The sequence below is a fragment of the Chiloscyllium plagiosum genome, unplaced genomic scaffold (genome assembly GCF_037043375.1).
Source record: "Chiloscyllium plagiosum isolate Xiang-an unplaced genomic scaffold, Cpla_swu_hap1 HiC_scaffold_7, whole genome shotgun sequence".
Lineage (NCBI taxonomy): Eukaryota > Metazoa > Chordata > Chondrichthyes > Orectolobiformes > Hemiscylliidae > Chiloscyllium > Chiloscyllium plagiosum.
In genome coordinates, this window is record NW_028270145.1 from 84680689 (window position 1) to 84696883 (window position 16195).

A 16195-nucleotide genomic window follows, 5' to 3' on the forward strand; every position below is an offset into this window, starting at 1 on the left:
AGTGGGGCTGGTGGTTTGGGTGTTTCGGCCACAGGGCGGAGGGGTTGGTGGGTGCTGATGTTTCAGCCATGGGGTAGTGGGGTTGGTGGGTTTGGGTGTTTCAGCTATGGGGCAGTGGGGTTGGTGGGTTTGGGTGTTTCAGCGGTGGGGCGGTGGGGTTGGTGGGATAGGGTGTTTCAGCCACACGGCGGTGGGGTTGGTGGGTGCAGATGTTTCAGCACATTATCCCAGTGCCAAGCCTTCAACTTAGCATCTCCCTCTGACCTTTCACCTTCTCCATCACCTTCATCAACCTATCACTGTCTCATCTACCAGCCCCCCAACCCCATCCCCCTCTCATTTATCTCTCAGCCCCGACTCACAAGCCTCATTCCTGATGACGGGCTTATGCCTGAAACGTTGATTCTCCTGCTCCTCGGATGCTGCCTAACCTGCCGTGCTTTCCCAACAACATGCTCCTCGACAGTAATTGAATCAGTAATGATGTTATATTTCTTTGACAAAAAAGTTAAAAGAAAAAAGAAGTAACGAACACAAAAATTTGGCAGTATTTGATTTTTACCTGTATTTTCAGCAAGTCAAATCAATACCATTAACACAAATTAATCTTTTTTTTGTGCTTTTAATAATGAAGCAAATCTTGGGAATTAAAATGTCTCCACTCTGCAATTCAACAGACACTGGCAGGGCACATTTAATGGAACAATGCTCCCCAACTGCTTTATGCTGTGTTTTATGCATATCCTGCTGCGAGTATCCATCACAAAAACAGAAATTGCTGGAAAAACTCAACAGTGTTTGCAGCATTTGTGCAGAGAAATTAAAGTTAATATTTTAGGTTGACTTATCCTTCCTCAGAATTGCAAGTGTTCTTCTCCTTTGTATCTCTGAGTTGTGGGTGTGTACGTATATACTCTTACTTGGATGTCAATACTCTAGCCTCTAGCAAAACTTGTTCATTCTTATCCTAAAATAAGTCTCTCTCTTATCAGTGCTGTAACTTGTATTTATATCTATACATTACAGGTCTATTATTAGCTCTTTGCTCTCCTGGGCAATGTCTAAAACCTCTGTCTTTATTTCTTTCTCTACTCTGAAATCTTCTTCTGACTTTAAATGATCACCATCAATTACACCATTATTTGCATATTTCATTATACTGCACATACGCTAATCCAACGTAAACCTTTTAACCCTATCCCAGAACCTCAATAAGTACTGTATCCATTAGTAGTGTAAAATGGTGTATTTCCTACCACAGCTGCTCCTTTTATTTCAATGTCTAATTTTAGTTATAAAAACAGAAGTTACTGGAAAAGCTCAGCAGGTCTGGCAGCATCTGTAAAGAGAAATCAGAATTAACGTTTCAGGTCAGGTGATCCTTCCTCTGAACAATTTACAACATCCGCAGTTCTTTCACTTTTCATCTAATTTTAGTTAGTTGATAGTGTTGTTGATTTATATAATAATATTGTTAAATTATCTTGGTCAGGCACAGACACCTAAAATGAAGCAGCACAGTTGGTATACACTGTCCAGCACTCAACTGCAGGAAGTTAGTTTCTGACTCACCCCAAATGGTTTGATGCTTTTTAGGTTTCACATCTGAGACACTTCCTATCGGTGAGACTGCAGACTTTCAAATCTTGAGTGTATCATATCTGACCAAGATCTGAGAAAGTTGTAGCAGGGTCAAAAAAAACGCCATCATTGCACATCTACTTTCAAATTATGTGACATGCTCCTTGAGGTTGGAAGGCAAAGATTCTATTAAATAGGAAATGGATCAGTGGACATACTTGCAATAGCTACCAATTTAACACATCCTCTTCAAAAAGAGAAAGTAGCAGTTGCATCTGTTATATTAAACTTTGAGGTGAGCTGGAGCTGTCTGAAGGTCACTTTAAGTGACAGATGGCTGATAATCTTATACCGAGTCTTCCTGGCCTCCCCTATCTGACAGCACCAGACTTGTCACTTAATTGGAATAGAACAGGTTGTTCAAACTTTTTTTGGTGACTGGCAAAATTTAACTGTGTGTCTCTCCTACTCAAATAGAGCTGTCAATAAAACACGTACTCAAAGAAAAGCCACAAGATGTTCTGTTCAGCTTTCAAATGAATAGCATGAAATCATTCTCCGATATTGCACCAGACATAACATCTATATTTCAGGACAGTTACAGCAAAAGAATTGGGTTGTTCACTGTGAGTGAACACTGCTTTCAAATTCTATATGCGCAGTACTAGCAAAGAAGAATCTGTGGTACCAGATAACATTCCACCACCTTCTCAAGAACGATTAGGGTCAGGGAATAAATGCTGGCCAGCTAGTGACACCCACATCCAATTAGTGAATTGAAAGAAACAAAGCCATAGGCAAAAAAAATCTAAAACTTTGACATAGAAACTGTTGTTATGCCATCCACATTCTTACCACTTAATCTAAAATATCAACATATTTTATCCCCCAGCACTATACACTCCATCTTTCCCCTCTCCCGATCTACTGTCCCCTCTGCACTTCATGTCAGCTCTGGTGGAGTCATCTAGACTCAAAACATTAGCTTGCTCTCTCTCCATGTGCTGCCTGACCCGTTGTGATCTCTAGCATTTGTTGATTTCAGTACTGATTCCAGCCTCCGCAGTAACTTACTCATACCTCAAGAGCCAAACTGGATTGACCCAGAAAATAAACAGAAGTATCATAATGATGTCCATCAACGTACTGCAGACATCAAGTCAAATTATTGTTTCCTGTTCATTGTAATGATTAGTATTTATAGACAATTACACAATATTGTCCATTAGTTGCACATAAGATATCCGACATAATCATTTGATCATATTACGTAAGCAATTCAGTTCCCTCTTAAATGGTACGTGTGCGACTTTTCAAGGGGCTGACATCATTCAGAGTAGTGCAAAGAGTGATGGATGATGCAGGAAAGATTGTGAGCCAAGATTTTGTGACAGTGCCCTGAAGATTTTTGTGAAGGTGTTAAGAAGCAGAATTATTCTCCATTGGCAAGGGTCCAGGAGATCTTCCCTATAGACAGACAGAGAATAGCAGATAACCCTGGGGATAAATACAAATCTAATCCCAAGGGCCTGAATGAAGTGCCGCAAGTAAGTTAATAATCTTACATGAGTCAGCATGGTCCGTGAATGCACCTCAAATGTCATATGCTAGCAACTGCCTTACCAACTGCAGCCACTTCTCAAAACACCATTACCTCATTGTTCATCTGCCAACACTTCCCATGAATCAGGACATACGAACAATAGAAGAAAGTGAGGTCGGCAGATGCCAGCGATCAGAGTCGAAGAGTGTGGTGCTGGAAAAGCACAGCCAGTCAGGCAGCATCCAAGGAGCAGGAGCGTCGATGTTTTGAGCATAAGCCCTTCATCAGGAATTCTTGTGCTTTTCCAGCACCACATTCTTCATACTAACAAGAGTATGCTTCACCTCACCCTTTCATATTCAGACCTGTTGCAAGTCTCACACTCACATTTCACTTCTTCCTGCTCTGATTTCAGCTGACGATAATACTGAACAAATCAGATCCAAGAGTGAGACTTGATTTGGAAGACCATAAATTTTATTTTACTTTGTGCTTACTATATAAGACAGTTACTGAACATATTAAAAAATGTACATGTTCAACATACTTTTAACCCAAGTTTATAACATAGAACATAGCGCAGTACAGGCCCTTTGGCCCTCGATGTTGCTCCGACCAGTCATACCAATCTGAAGCCCATCTAACCTACACTATTCCATGTACGTCCATATGCTTGTCCAATGACGACTTAATTGCACTTAAAGTTGGCGAATCTACTACCGTTGCAGGCAAAGCATTCCATACCCTTACTACTCTCTGAGTAAAGAAACTACCTCTGACACCTGTCCTATATGTATCACCCCTCAATTTAAAGCTATGCCCCCTTGTGCTCGTTGTCACCATACTTGGAAAAAGGCTCTCCCTGTCCACCCTATCTAACCCTCTGATTATCTTATATGTCTCTATTAAGTCACCTCTCAACCTTCTTCTCTCCAACGAAAATAGCCTCAAGTCCCTCAGCCTTTCCTCGCAAGACCTCCCCTCCATACCAGGCAACATCCTAGTAAATCTCCTCTGCACATAAAAGATGAGAAAAACACAATCTACACTGGCAATATATGAGAACAATTGGCATAAACTAAGTAGAGATAGCAGAAAGGAAGATTGAACAACAAAAACCTTACAGACACTTGATGTTCAATGAAGAATGACTCCTATCTCCATAATAAAGCTCCTTGTTCAGTTAGTATGACTAGTTATTTTCTTTTCAGCAGATTTGTGTTTTCACTTGATGCTGCTTTCTTCAATTAATCTCTCTTCACAAGACCCTTAAATAAACTGAAAACTCCCTTATTACATTACATAGGATCCCTAACCTGATGTCTTCTGACAGCCTTGCAGGATAGCTCCCTCTCTAATAGCTCCACAGCCTTTTATTCGTGGCTTTCTTCTGAGCAACTCGAGACATTTCTTCAACCTTGACAACTTTAAAGATGAATAATAACAGCTCTGGTGTTAAGGATCTCTTCTCTCTGAAACTCATCTTCATCTCTTTGAATGAGCCTGCTTTTCTCTGAATGAATCTATTCCGAGATTCTCGTTTTTTTCTCTCTCTGGGTTATAAGAATTGAAGTTAGAAAATATACCATCAATTCTCTTTTTCGGTAGCTTGTTGTTCATCGAAAAAAAACACGAGTTTGTGGAAATACTATTTTCTTAACTCACTGTTCAAAATGAATTTCTGACATACACAGAGCTGAAAATCAAAATCCATAGTTCCTTCACTTTAAATGCTCATCAAATACCATGACTACTAATAATGACAATATTAATTATATTTTATCAATCTTCAGCACATTACACAGACTGCAGCTATTGAATCATGATATCTAATAACAGGCAGCATCTCTGGACTCTTCATTTGCTTTCATAGACCTTACTCACTTTGAGTTGAAAAGTGTGGCACTGGGAAAGCACAGCAGGTCAGGCAGTATCCAAGAAGCAGGAGAGTCGACATTTCAGGAATAAGCTCTTCATCAGGAATGCCACTATTCTCCACTCCTCAGATGCTGCCTGACTTGCTGTGCTTTTCCAGCACCACATTTTTCAACTCTAATCACCAGCATCTGCAGTCCTCACTTTCTCTTACTCACATTGAGCCTTTTTGTGCATTGCCCACTCAGCCAGCGATAACAAAGCTCATATTACTACTGTCTTGCAGTGTCATTTAACGCAGCAACGAAGCTAAGAAGATTGCCATTGGTGTCAGCAGGTCTCAGTGTAGTTAAGGGAGATAGCCTTTGTTCATGAGATCCTATCACATTAAGCCAAGGCTAGCCTTTGATTCCAGGAACTGTTTGGGGTAGTCAGAGTTAGGATCGTCTGCTCATAAGGGGTGAGGAGACAAATGATGAACAGCACTCCACTCATCTTATCTGTTTCTGCCTTATTGAGAGTTGTTTCGCTTGTGGACTCAAAGAGGCAGGGATTACAGTGGATTAAATTGGCTGGTGCAGTTTGTTCCCATTGGTGCGGGTGAGGAGGTCGACCAGGTGAGTGAGTGGGCAGCACAGCATTAGTGGTGCTGCAGGTGAGGGTGAGAGGAAATGAGTGGGGATACTGCTGAATGCAATAATGAGAGTGGCAGAGCATGACCTTGGTGAGATCTGGGTCTAATGGTCAAGGTAGAATAAGGGTAACGTAACAGAGAGAAGGTGGTGGCACTTCTGCTGCTGGAGTAAGAAAGGACCTGGACCTTCTTTGATCAGTGCTGCACATTCCACCACGTGGCTGAGACTATTCTAAATGCTGGAGAATCAGAGTTGATGAAATGTGGCACTGGAAAATGTACAGCAGGTTAGGTAGCAGGAGAGTTGAAGTTTCAGACAGGACCCTTCGCCAGGACTGGGTGCAAACCTTCAGACAAGAATGGCATGTTCCAGTTTTGGGGCCTCCACTCCTAGTTCTGGGGAAAAGGAAGTCCAATCAGTGTAACATCTTGTCCAGCAGGAGCTCTAGGTCCATGCCCACAAGTGGAGTGTTGATTTCCCCTTCCTGCCATGACAGGGGCAGCTCTGGACTGACAGTAGTTGCACAAGAGGCTTTTGAAAATGACATGAGTACCTCAGTTGGCAGTCAATTCTGGGATCTCAAGTGAATGGTGAGTTGCTCCGCAAAGTCTGCATGGTAAGATGGGGCAGAAACTGGACTTCATATTTACCACAGGGACTGAAATGCCAAGAAATGCACCAAGTTTGGTTAGATATGATGAGAAGTTGAGAGTGTAGTGCTGGAAAAGCACAGCAGGTCAGGCAGCATCTGAGGAGGAGGAGAATCAACATTTCGGGTTTAAGCCCTTCATCAGGAATGTGGAAATGCTATTTTCTTAACTCACTGTTCAAAATTAATTTCTGAGGTATACAGAACTGAAAATCAAAATCCTTAGTTCCCTCACTTTAAATACTCATCAAATGCCTTGACTACATTCCTGATGAAGGGCTTATGCCCGACACGTTGATTCTCCTGCTCCTCGGATGCTGCCTGACCTGTAGTGCTTTTTTCAGCACTACACTCTTGACTCTGATCTCCAGCATCTGCAGTCCTCACTTTCTCCAAGATGTGATGAGAAACGTTTGGCCTCATTCCATCAAACTCAATGTCAAACACTTAGTCAAAAACTCTCGGATTCAGCCTAATGTCCTCAATCTGGCAGTCAGCAGCAAAGTGGAGGTGCATATTGTTGACTACATTTAAAACTTTCCTAATAGCCCTGGATCTGTTCACTCCTCATTCACACTCATCTCACCAAAGTTTACCATGACCATGAGCTATTCACTAAAGTTGATCAACCAGAAGCATTATTTTGATTAAATGGAGTTGTAAAAACACATTTATCAGTATGAGGTCTAACCGAAGGATGTTTTCATACAGGTTGAAGTGTCATTTGCAAAGGTTGTATTTACATGCAAACAAACCTAATTTTTAAAATTGTTGGAATGGATGTTTTTCACTGCATGCTGAGATAGGCTGAGATAGCAAGCAAGATAGCTGGCCACTAAATAATCTGGGTAGTTGAGATGCCCTATTGCTGCCAGTGCTGATGGGCAATTAGTTGCTGCTCTAATGTATCTGATATAAAGTCATCGGGATGCACAGCTGGAAACAGACCCTTTGGTCCAACTCCTCCGTGTCAACCAGATATCCTAAATTAATCCAGTCTCATTTGCCAGCACTTGGCCCATATCCCTCTAAACCCTTCCTATTCATATACCCATCCAGATGCCTTTTAAATGTTGTAATTGTACCAGCCTCCACCACTTCCTCTGGCAGCTCAGTTCATACACGTAATAGTCTCTGCATGAAAAAGTTGCTCCTTAGGTCTCTTTTAAATCTTTCCCCTCTCACCTAAAACATATGCCCTCTAGTTTTAGACTCCACTAGCCAAGGGAAAAGACCTTGACCCCCTGCGCATAGCTCAAACCCTCTAACCATGGCAACAGCCTTATAAGTCTTTTCTAAATCCTTTCAAGTTTAACAACAGCTTTTCTACAGCAAGTGGACAATTAAAATCTCCTGTTTAACCTTGCAGTTCATGGAAAAGATAGAGAACCTAAATATAAAATCAAATGGGCAGAGAAGGGTGTCACGGAAATTGTCGTGTTCCAGCCAACACTAAGACAACTTTAAAAAGCTGGGCACCCATTGCTTCCAGTTGTCCTTGATAAAGGGCAGATTAAAGAAATGAAGTCTGAAGTTCAGTTTTATCCCAAAAATATAAAAAGCATTGCAATTACAGAACAGAGATCTCTGACCTCGATTAGTTCAGTCAACTCAAAAAAAAACAAAAGAAGCAATTAATGTTTCATTCACGCAACTTGCAGTTCACTAAATGAAGTTACTTGTGTTGGAAAGGATGGCAGAGAAGGGTGGACAAATTGAAAGGCTAAAGCAAGATAAGGGTGATAAATGTATCTATAATGACAGTACTAAGAGGTTATTGGAAAATTGACTAGGTTTCTGTGACCAGCACTGGGAAACAGCACACATTAAGCCACCTCAAGATTTACAATTTTGTTAAGCCAGAAAACAAAGCAATTCCACAGTTCCCAACAAAGATTTGTTTGCATATCCATTAATTTCCAACTATTCATTGTTTATCTGCTTTCTTATTGCACTTGATCCCACATGGCCCATTCCTACCTTGCTAATGAACTATTTAGCCTACTGAAAGATTTATTTCATTTCTTTCTCGGACTAATTTCTGGTTGTTTTGCTTAAAGTGAGTAAAACATGTTAATAAAACATCTGAGTTGAGAAATAATAGGCAATGCTGTCACTTGATAGATATCTGGAACTTGCCCTTTACTTGAGTTTCTTAATTATCAATAATATTGACAACCCCCAAGTCAGGTTTTGTAAATACACTCGTGTAGAAAATAAACAGTTTAGTATTGATCACACAATTATACATTTTAATGTGAAACATTGCAGTTATTTTTCATCTGTTACACTTTAAATATTCAATACTTATAACATTGCTTAATCAGAATGAGTAATGAATGACAATAGTATGATTAACATTGCATCACAAATGCATGAACAGAACCATCGGTCTAAACAGTCATTCAAAAACAACTTGATTAAAAATAAAACCTTATTCATATCTCATAATTACTGAATTATACAAACATTGATTCCTTTCATTTAAAAATATATATGACTAAGTAACTAAGCTCACCATCCATTTGATGGTGGTATCAAGAATACCTGCTTCATTGAATCAATTTTGGATTTGAAGCTCAGCTATACATTCATGTTGACATTATGGATAGGGTGAATAGTCAGGTTTTTTTTCCTAGGTTGGGGGGAGTCCAATATTCAAGGGCATAGGTTTAACATGAAAGGAGAAAGATTTAAAAAGGACCTGAAGGGTAACAGAGTGTAGTGCACATACAGAATGAGCTGCCAGAGAATCTGGACAAGCTGGTAAAATTACAGCATTGAAAGGCATCTCATTAGGCATATGATAGGAAGGGTTTAGATATGGGGCAAATGCTGATAAATAGGACTAGGTTACATTGGGATGTCTGATTGGTGCAGACGAGTTTGACAGAAGAGCCTGTTTCCATGCTGTATGACTCTATGTAGGACTGGAGCCCCAAAATTCAGACTGTTTCTTCAATACAATACTGAAGCTTTGCAGCATTATTGAAGATGTGATCTCTTAGACAGTGAGGACCTATTCACCTACAGTGGGGTTATAAATGATTCTCTGATACTATTTCAAGCAGCAGGGGACCTTGCCAGGTAAAATGTCCAACATACAAGTTGACATAAGTAGGAAAGATATGTTGGGTAGGCTAGAGGTTATAAAGGTGGACAAATCCCTAGGACCGGATGGGATCTATCCCACGTTGCTGAGGGAGATGAGAGAGGAAATAGCTGGGGCCCTGACAGATATCTTTGTAACATCCTTAAACACAGGTGAGGTGCCGGAGGATGCAAGGTTGCTCATATTGTCCCCCTGTAGAAGAAGGGTAGTAGGGATATTCTGGATAACTACAAACCAGTGAGCCTGACATCAGTGGTGGGATGCTGGAGAAGGTACTGAGGGATAGGATCTATTTATATTGAGAAAAGAATGGGCTTATCAGTGATAGGCAACATGGTTTTGTGTGAGGGAGATCGTGCCTTACCAACTCAATAGAGTTCTTTGAGGAAGTGACCAAGTTGATAGATGAAATAAGGGCTGTTGATGTTGGTGGAGTAGCAGAAAGCAAAGGGACTGTCAAAGAATACAGCAGGATATAGATAGACTGGCGAGTTGGATGGAAAAGTGGCAGATGGAGTTCAATCCAGACAAATGTGAGGTGATACATTTAGGCAAGTCTAATTCTAGAGCCTTGGGAAAAGTTGATGGGCAGAGAGATCTGGGAGTGCAGGTCCATTGTATCCTGAAGGTTGCTGCACAGGTAGATAGAGTGGTCAAGAAGGCATATAGTATGCTTGCTTTCATTGGACGGGGTATTGAGTATAAGAGCTGGCAAGTCATGTTAAAATTGTACAAGACATTGTATTGGCCGCATATAGAATACTGTGTACAGTTCTGGTCGCCACATTACCAAAAGGATGTGGATGCTTTGGAGAGGGTGCAGAGAAGGTTTACGAGGATGTTGTCTGGTATGGAAGGTGCTAGCTATGAAGAGAGGTTGAGTAGGTTAGGTTTGTTTTCATTAGTAAAAAGGAGATTGAGAGGGGACCTGATTGAGATTTACAAAATCATGAAGGGTATAGACAGGGTGGATAGAGACGAGCTTTTTCTCAGGGTGAAGGATTCAATACGAGAGGTCACGCTATCAAGGTGAGAGGTGAAAAGTTTAAGGGGATACACATGGCAAGTACTTCACACAGAAGGTGATGGGCGTTTGGAACGCGTTGCCAGCAGAGGTGATAGAGGCAGGCACGGTAGATTCATTTAAGATGCGTCTGGACAGGTGCATGAGTAGGCGGGGAGCAGATGCTGAGGAATCGGGCGACAGGTTTAGACAGTAGATTTGGATTGGCTCAGGCTTGGATGGCCGAAGGCCCGTCCCTGGGTTGTAAATTTTCTTTGTTCTTTGTATATATCACTCAATTAACATTACCAAAAAAAAAATTATTATATGAGCATCGCTGTTGAGGCCAACTTTGTTGTCCATAAAACTGCTGAAGTTCATGTGGTGTAGATTAGAGTGGTGCTGGAAAAGCACAGGCAGCATCCATGGAACAGGAAAATCGACATTTCAGGCAAAAACCCTTCATCAGGAATATGCTTCTTGGATGCTGCCTGATCTGCTGCGCTTTTCCAGCACTATTCTAATCTTGACTCTTATCTCCAGCATTTGCAGTATCCACTTCTGCCTCATGTGGTGTAGGTTCACTTATAGGGAGGGATTTCCAGGATTTTGGTGCAATGACAGTGAAATAACAATGGTGTAATTCTCCTTGGAGCAGAGACAACAAAGGGATAATTGGTTTGAGGTGTTGAAAATTATGAACAATGTTGATAGGGTAAAGAAGTTTATTCTGATTCTACTAGCTGGTATATGAATAACTAGCGGTCACAATGTCATGATTGTCAGCAAGAGTTTGGAGTGAGGCGAGGGAAAATTCTTTATCCAGAGAGTTGTTAGGATTTGGAATGCTCTGCTGAGAGTGATGGAAGCAGATTTCATAGGAGGTGTCAAAAGAGAGCTGGATACATATTTGAACGTGATATCTTCAGAGGGCTGTGGCAATTGGCTTGGAGAATGGTACTAGCTGGGTAGCTCTTTCAGGAGCCGGTACAGATGGGTCGAATGGCCTCCTTCTACACTTTCAAATTCTATATTTTTATAGTTTCAAGTCAGAAAGATATACAGCTTGGTGAGAAACTTGAAGGTGATTTTGTTCTCATGAATTTCATTCTATGAGTTGGGAGATCACGGATGGAAAAATGTTGTCAAAGAAAACTTGACCCAGTGCACATTGTAGACAGTACTAACTGCTGCCACTGTATGTCAGTGGTGGAGGGAATGAGTAATAGAAATGGCGATGGGGTTGTGGGGGTTGGCAGTCCAGTGCGCTGTTTTGTCCCAGGTGATACCAAGTTTCTTGAGTGTTGTTGGGATTGAACTCATTTAAGCAAGTGATGGGTATTCCAGCTGACAATGCCATCATATAACAAGGGGAAATTATTATGTTCTTTCTTTCTTGTTGGAGATGGTCATTACTTGGCACATATGTGTATGAATGTTATTTGCTATTTATTAACCTAAGCCTGAATGTTGCCCAGAATTTGTGCTTAAAGGATGACTCTTGAGCCTGCAAGTACGCAAAGAATTTATTCAAGCACATGCAAAGGGTCTCGGTCGCTTGAGAACCTCACCCAGTGATACAATGTTTACAGCACAGACTTATAATACTGAAGTTCCCCTGCAACATAGTTTCACAATTTTACAAATCATCTGGCATCACAAGATCATTCTGTTCAACTGTCTGGATGCTCTGTCATGCACATGCAAAACACATACAACTTAATTTCCCGTTGCCCCGAGACAAGGCCTTGCACCAAAAGATTTGGGATGTTCCATTATCTAAGGATTCATGATTGGTACTGAACATCGATTAGGTGTGAAAAACTTAGGGATGACTTAAAAGAATTAATGAAGTGAAATCGATGAAATTTAAATAACCTCAATGTAATTCAAAACATTTTACAACCACTTGTTTTTGAATCAAGATAACTGTTATTATCCAGTAAATATAGCAGTCAATTTATCCACATCCGTACCCATGATAATGACCTCCGCCATAATCTTTGGTTAATGTCACGCTACATGTGACTCCACATACTGCTCTTTATCTGTAAATCTTCCTTACGGTCCTGTTTTGACACCATCACCTTGATAACTTGTTGTAATCTCTCAGCCTTAATTAGTTTGTACTGTTTTGGATTACTTGTTACTTTGGTTAGAGCCTCAGCATGCGTCTCTGATCCCTACCATATTATTCTAACCATTTGTTTTGTTTCCAGCACCCCGCAATTTTAATTTTTTGTGATTATCTTTCTGCCTCAATTATTTGGATGAAAGGTCATCCCTTTACTTACTATTCAGCTGTTGCCACTTTACTCACACTATCTGATGCTTTTGATCACTGCACAGACTTATTGTTCACCCTGTCGACTTTCCACTCACACCATTTGTACGATCTTTAGATCTCCCTGCCTATAAATTATGTGACCATGTGCTTCTCTTCACTCTACCTGATGAAGGAGCAATGCTCTGAAAGCTTGTGATTTCAAATAAACATGTTGGGACTATAACCTGGTGTCATGTGACTTCTGACCATGACCACCCCAGTCCAACACCAACTCCTCCACATCAGTTTACCCGTAAAACATAGAACATAGAACAATACAGTGCAGAACAGACCCTTTGGCCCTCGATGTTGCGCCGACCTGTGAACTATTCTCAGCTCGTCCCCCTACACTATCCCAAAATCATCCATGTGCTTACCTAAGGATTGTTTAAATCTCCCTCAATACTTTCTGTGTAAAGAATACCCATAGTAAGATTAAAATATATCTTTGGCATGGATGAGTGTGAAACATTCCTTCTATACTTCAAATAGTGCATTGAAATTTACTAAATTAATCTTCAGAAGGAAAGGTGTGGGAGGAGTCCTGGTTTAATGCCTCACTACGAACAGGGAAACTCTGATTATGTAAATAGGGGGCACTTTCAAGATTTGATTCAGGGATAGGATTTTCAAACGTTTGACAAGGGGTGAGCCTGTACTTTCCAACAGTATCACAGTGAAGCTAGTTAAAAATCACACAACACCAGGTTATAGTCCAACAGGTTTAATTGGAAGCACACTAGCTTTTGGAGCGACACTCTTTCATCAGGTGATAGTAGAGGGCTCAGTCCTAACACAGAATTTATAGCAAAAATTTACAGTGTGATGTAACTGAAATTATACATTGAAAAATTGATTGTCTGTTAAGCCTTTCATCTGTTAGAATACAGTGATAGTTTCACTTCTTTCATGTGTAAATTACAAAACCTTTTTTTAAAAGGTTGCATTCTCGAGTTAGCTGTTAACAATGGTGATAGCTAGACAGTATGTTGAAGGTATTGGCCCCCTGTGTTCTCTGTCTATGCCATGATGTTTAGATTGACTCTAATCTAAAAAGTGAGATAACGGAGTTTTACATAAATTCATGCAGTTTTTGAGCTCAGAGTTCTACATGAATGCTTGCAGTTTTTGAGCAAAGTACAATGTAACCCTGCAAGTACAAATTCACCCCACAAAATATATGTGTGCATGTGGGTCTTTGTCTGTGTGTGTGTGTTTGTCTGGGTTGGGGGTTGTGTGTGTAAAAAAATAGAACAGACAACAATGAAACGATGGCTTTATCAGACAGTCCCAGGTGGATGTGAAGAATGAATAGCCACTGTTGAGAAATGCATGTAAATACAATAAGAGAAAATGGTTGTTGAAAGAACTAAACATCTTAAAAGATTAACTCCAACTTTTATTGATACACTTATTTCAATAAATCAAACTCTGATGAAGTAGCAAACTATTATGAAGTAAACTTTGACCCACATTAGGAATGAGGACCGATAATAAAAAACTTCAGCCAAGAGACAGGTTTTAATGAGCACTTTAAAACAGGAAAGAGCAGGAGAAGACGTAGGGGGCAGAGTTTCTCACAGGTTGCAATAAAAAAAAAGCAGAGTGGCAATGAGAGAACTCTGTATTTCTGACAGGCAATTTGAATCACGGCTCCTTCAAAAATGTGGAGCCGTGCTACTCTTCTGACAGCTCCTCTTGGAGCAGAATTATCAGTGGAAGGCAAACAATGCCTCCTTTTTCACAGCAGTCAATTGTCATATTCTGAAATTTAAAAGACCAGCATCACTGACAGCCACTTTGTTCAGGACAGATTGTGGTGGACGAAATATTGTGTCTGGTGATGTGGGGCAGGTAGGAGTAGTTATGTCTGGAAAATTGGCTGGGCGGTGGGACAGGGAAATTGGATCTGAACGAGATAAAGGGCAGGATTGGGGTTAGCTTTGGGGGAAGGGGATGGGTGGCTGGTTCCGCAGCAGGACAAAGGTGGGGACTGTATCCCAAGGTAGGGGGAGGCAAAGGGTTTGGGTCCAGGGCAGCGAAGACCAGTTCCAGTTGCCAGTGTGGGGGAAAGGGGGAGTTAGTTGTTATTGTGGGAGAAAAGCAGAGTCAGGACTGCAGATTAAGAAGTGAGGCCATGACCAGTAATGGGATAGAGAAGGTTAGGACCAGCAGCAGAGAGCGGGACTGTTTAAAACTGGGGTCAAGGGAAGGAGCAGGCACTGCTAGCTAGGGTGGTGACGCGTTCGAGGATTACAATAAGATGTTGGTCTGCGAGGAAGAGAGTTTGTCATTCAGAGTCTGGGTGTGCAAGGGTCCTGGCGGTAGGTGTAGCTGAGGATGCCATTTTGATAAATTGGAATGGGAGGAAAAGGGGTGTTGGTGTAACAGATTACCAAGTGTTAGACCAGGTATTTAGCAGTCTAACCATGTCTGAAAGTTATTAACTTGACTTCAGTGGGATTCTCTGAATTCCCCGATTTAAATGAAGACATTTGGAGTTGTCCAGGTGCATGCAATTGTCCAGTAGAAAACAAAATGCCCCAGGTAATTCCCTTGGAGTCTGCTACTTTGGCAAATCAACAAGTTCCCCACGCACAACTCCCATTTACTCTTCACAACAATCATCTGGCCATGGGAAAATCCATCCCATTGTTTAAAAAGGGAATTTCAGAGTTTCAGACTTTGGCAGCTGAAGACATGGCCACTGTGAATGGAGCAGTTAAAATACAATCTTGGAAATTAATTCTAACATTATACCTAAACAGCTGACACTAATTGAAGCATTCTCAGTCTTATATATTCAGTATAATATATCAAAACATCATTGAGAATAAAGGAATTAGGAGGTTTTCTTTCATGCTGTGGGCGCTAAAGAATGGATGAAACATCTGATCTTGAACTAGGAACACTGAAATTGTGAATCATTAAAACTTGTCCATTATGGGTCAAGTCAGTACTTACATCTGACCTCTGATTACTCCATTACAAGCAGATACAGTGTAAAGAGAAAAGGGTGAACTTCATTCAGCTGCTAAATGCTACGGAAAGGGCAAGTGCTGTTACCTTATAGTTAAAAAGTGCTAATCATCATAGCCAATTTTGGACACCCAATAGCAGCCATGCAAGTGCATGCTTTATTGAAATATATTTGTCATAAAAATCATTTTATATAAATTACAACAGATTTATACAGAAAGATGGAGTGTTGACTTACTTTTACAAGACTTTCCATCATTCCCTAAGGTGTAGCCAGTCCTGCAACGACATGTCCTTGTTTTGTGGCTGCTGCTGAGTAGGCAGATGTGAGAGCATCCTCCTGGTTTATTATATAGATCCAGCTCACAAGCATGACTTCTAACTGAGAAAATCAATAAGAAAATGCTTTTTAGATGTGTAACTGCAAAATCAATATTATCAAAGATGAAATGATGATAATTTGCCATGTAAGGTAAACAAATGTAAACTATG

General features: G+C 40.7%; 1 protein-coding gene across 1 annotated transcript in view; it reads right to left on the reverse strand.

Annotated features, from left to right (window-relative positions):
- Nucleotides 1–16195, reverse strand: part of LOC122551725 (low-density lipoprotein receptor-related protein 1-like) — a 1910187-nt gene that overhangs the window by 974708 nt on the left and 919284 nt on the right. Inside the window, exon 10 of the mRNA XM_043694091.2 lies at nucleotides 15942–16085. Coding sequence (XP_043550026.2) covers nucleotides 15942–16085 — 144 coding nt within the window. The remainder of the gene's footprint in view (nucleotides 1–15941; nucleotides 16086–16195) is intronic.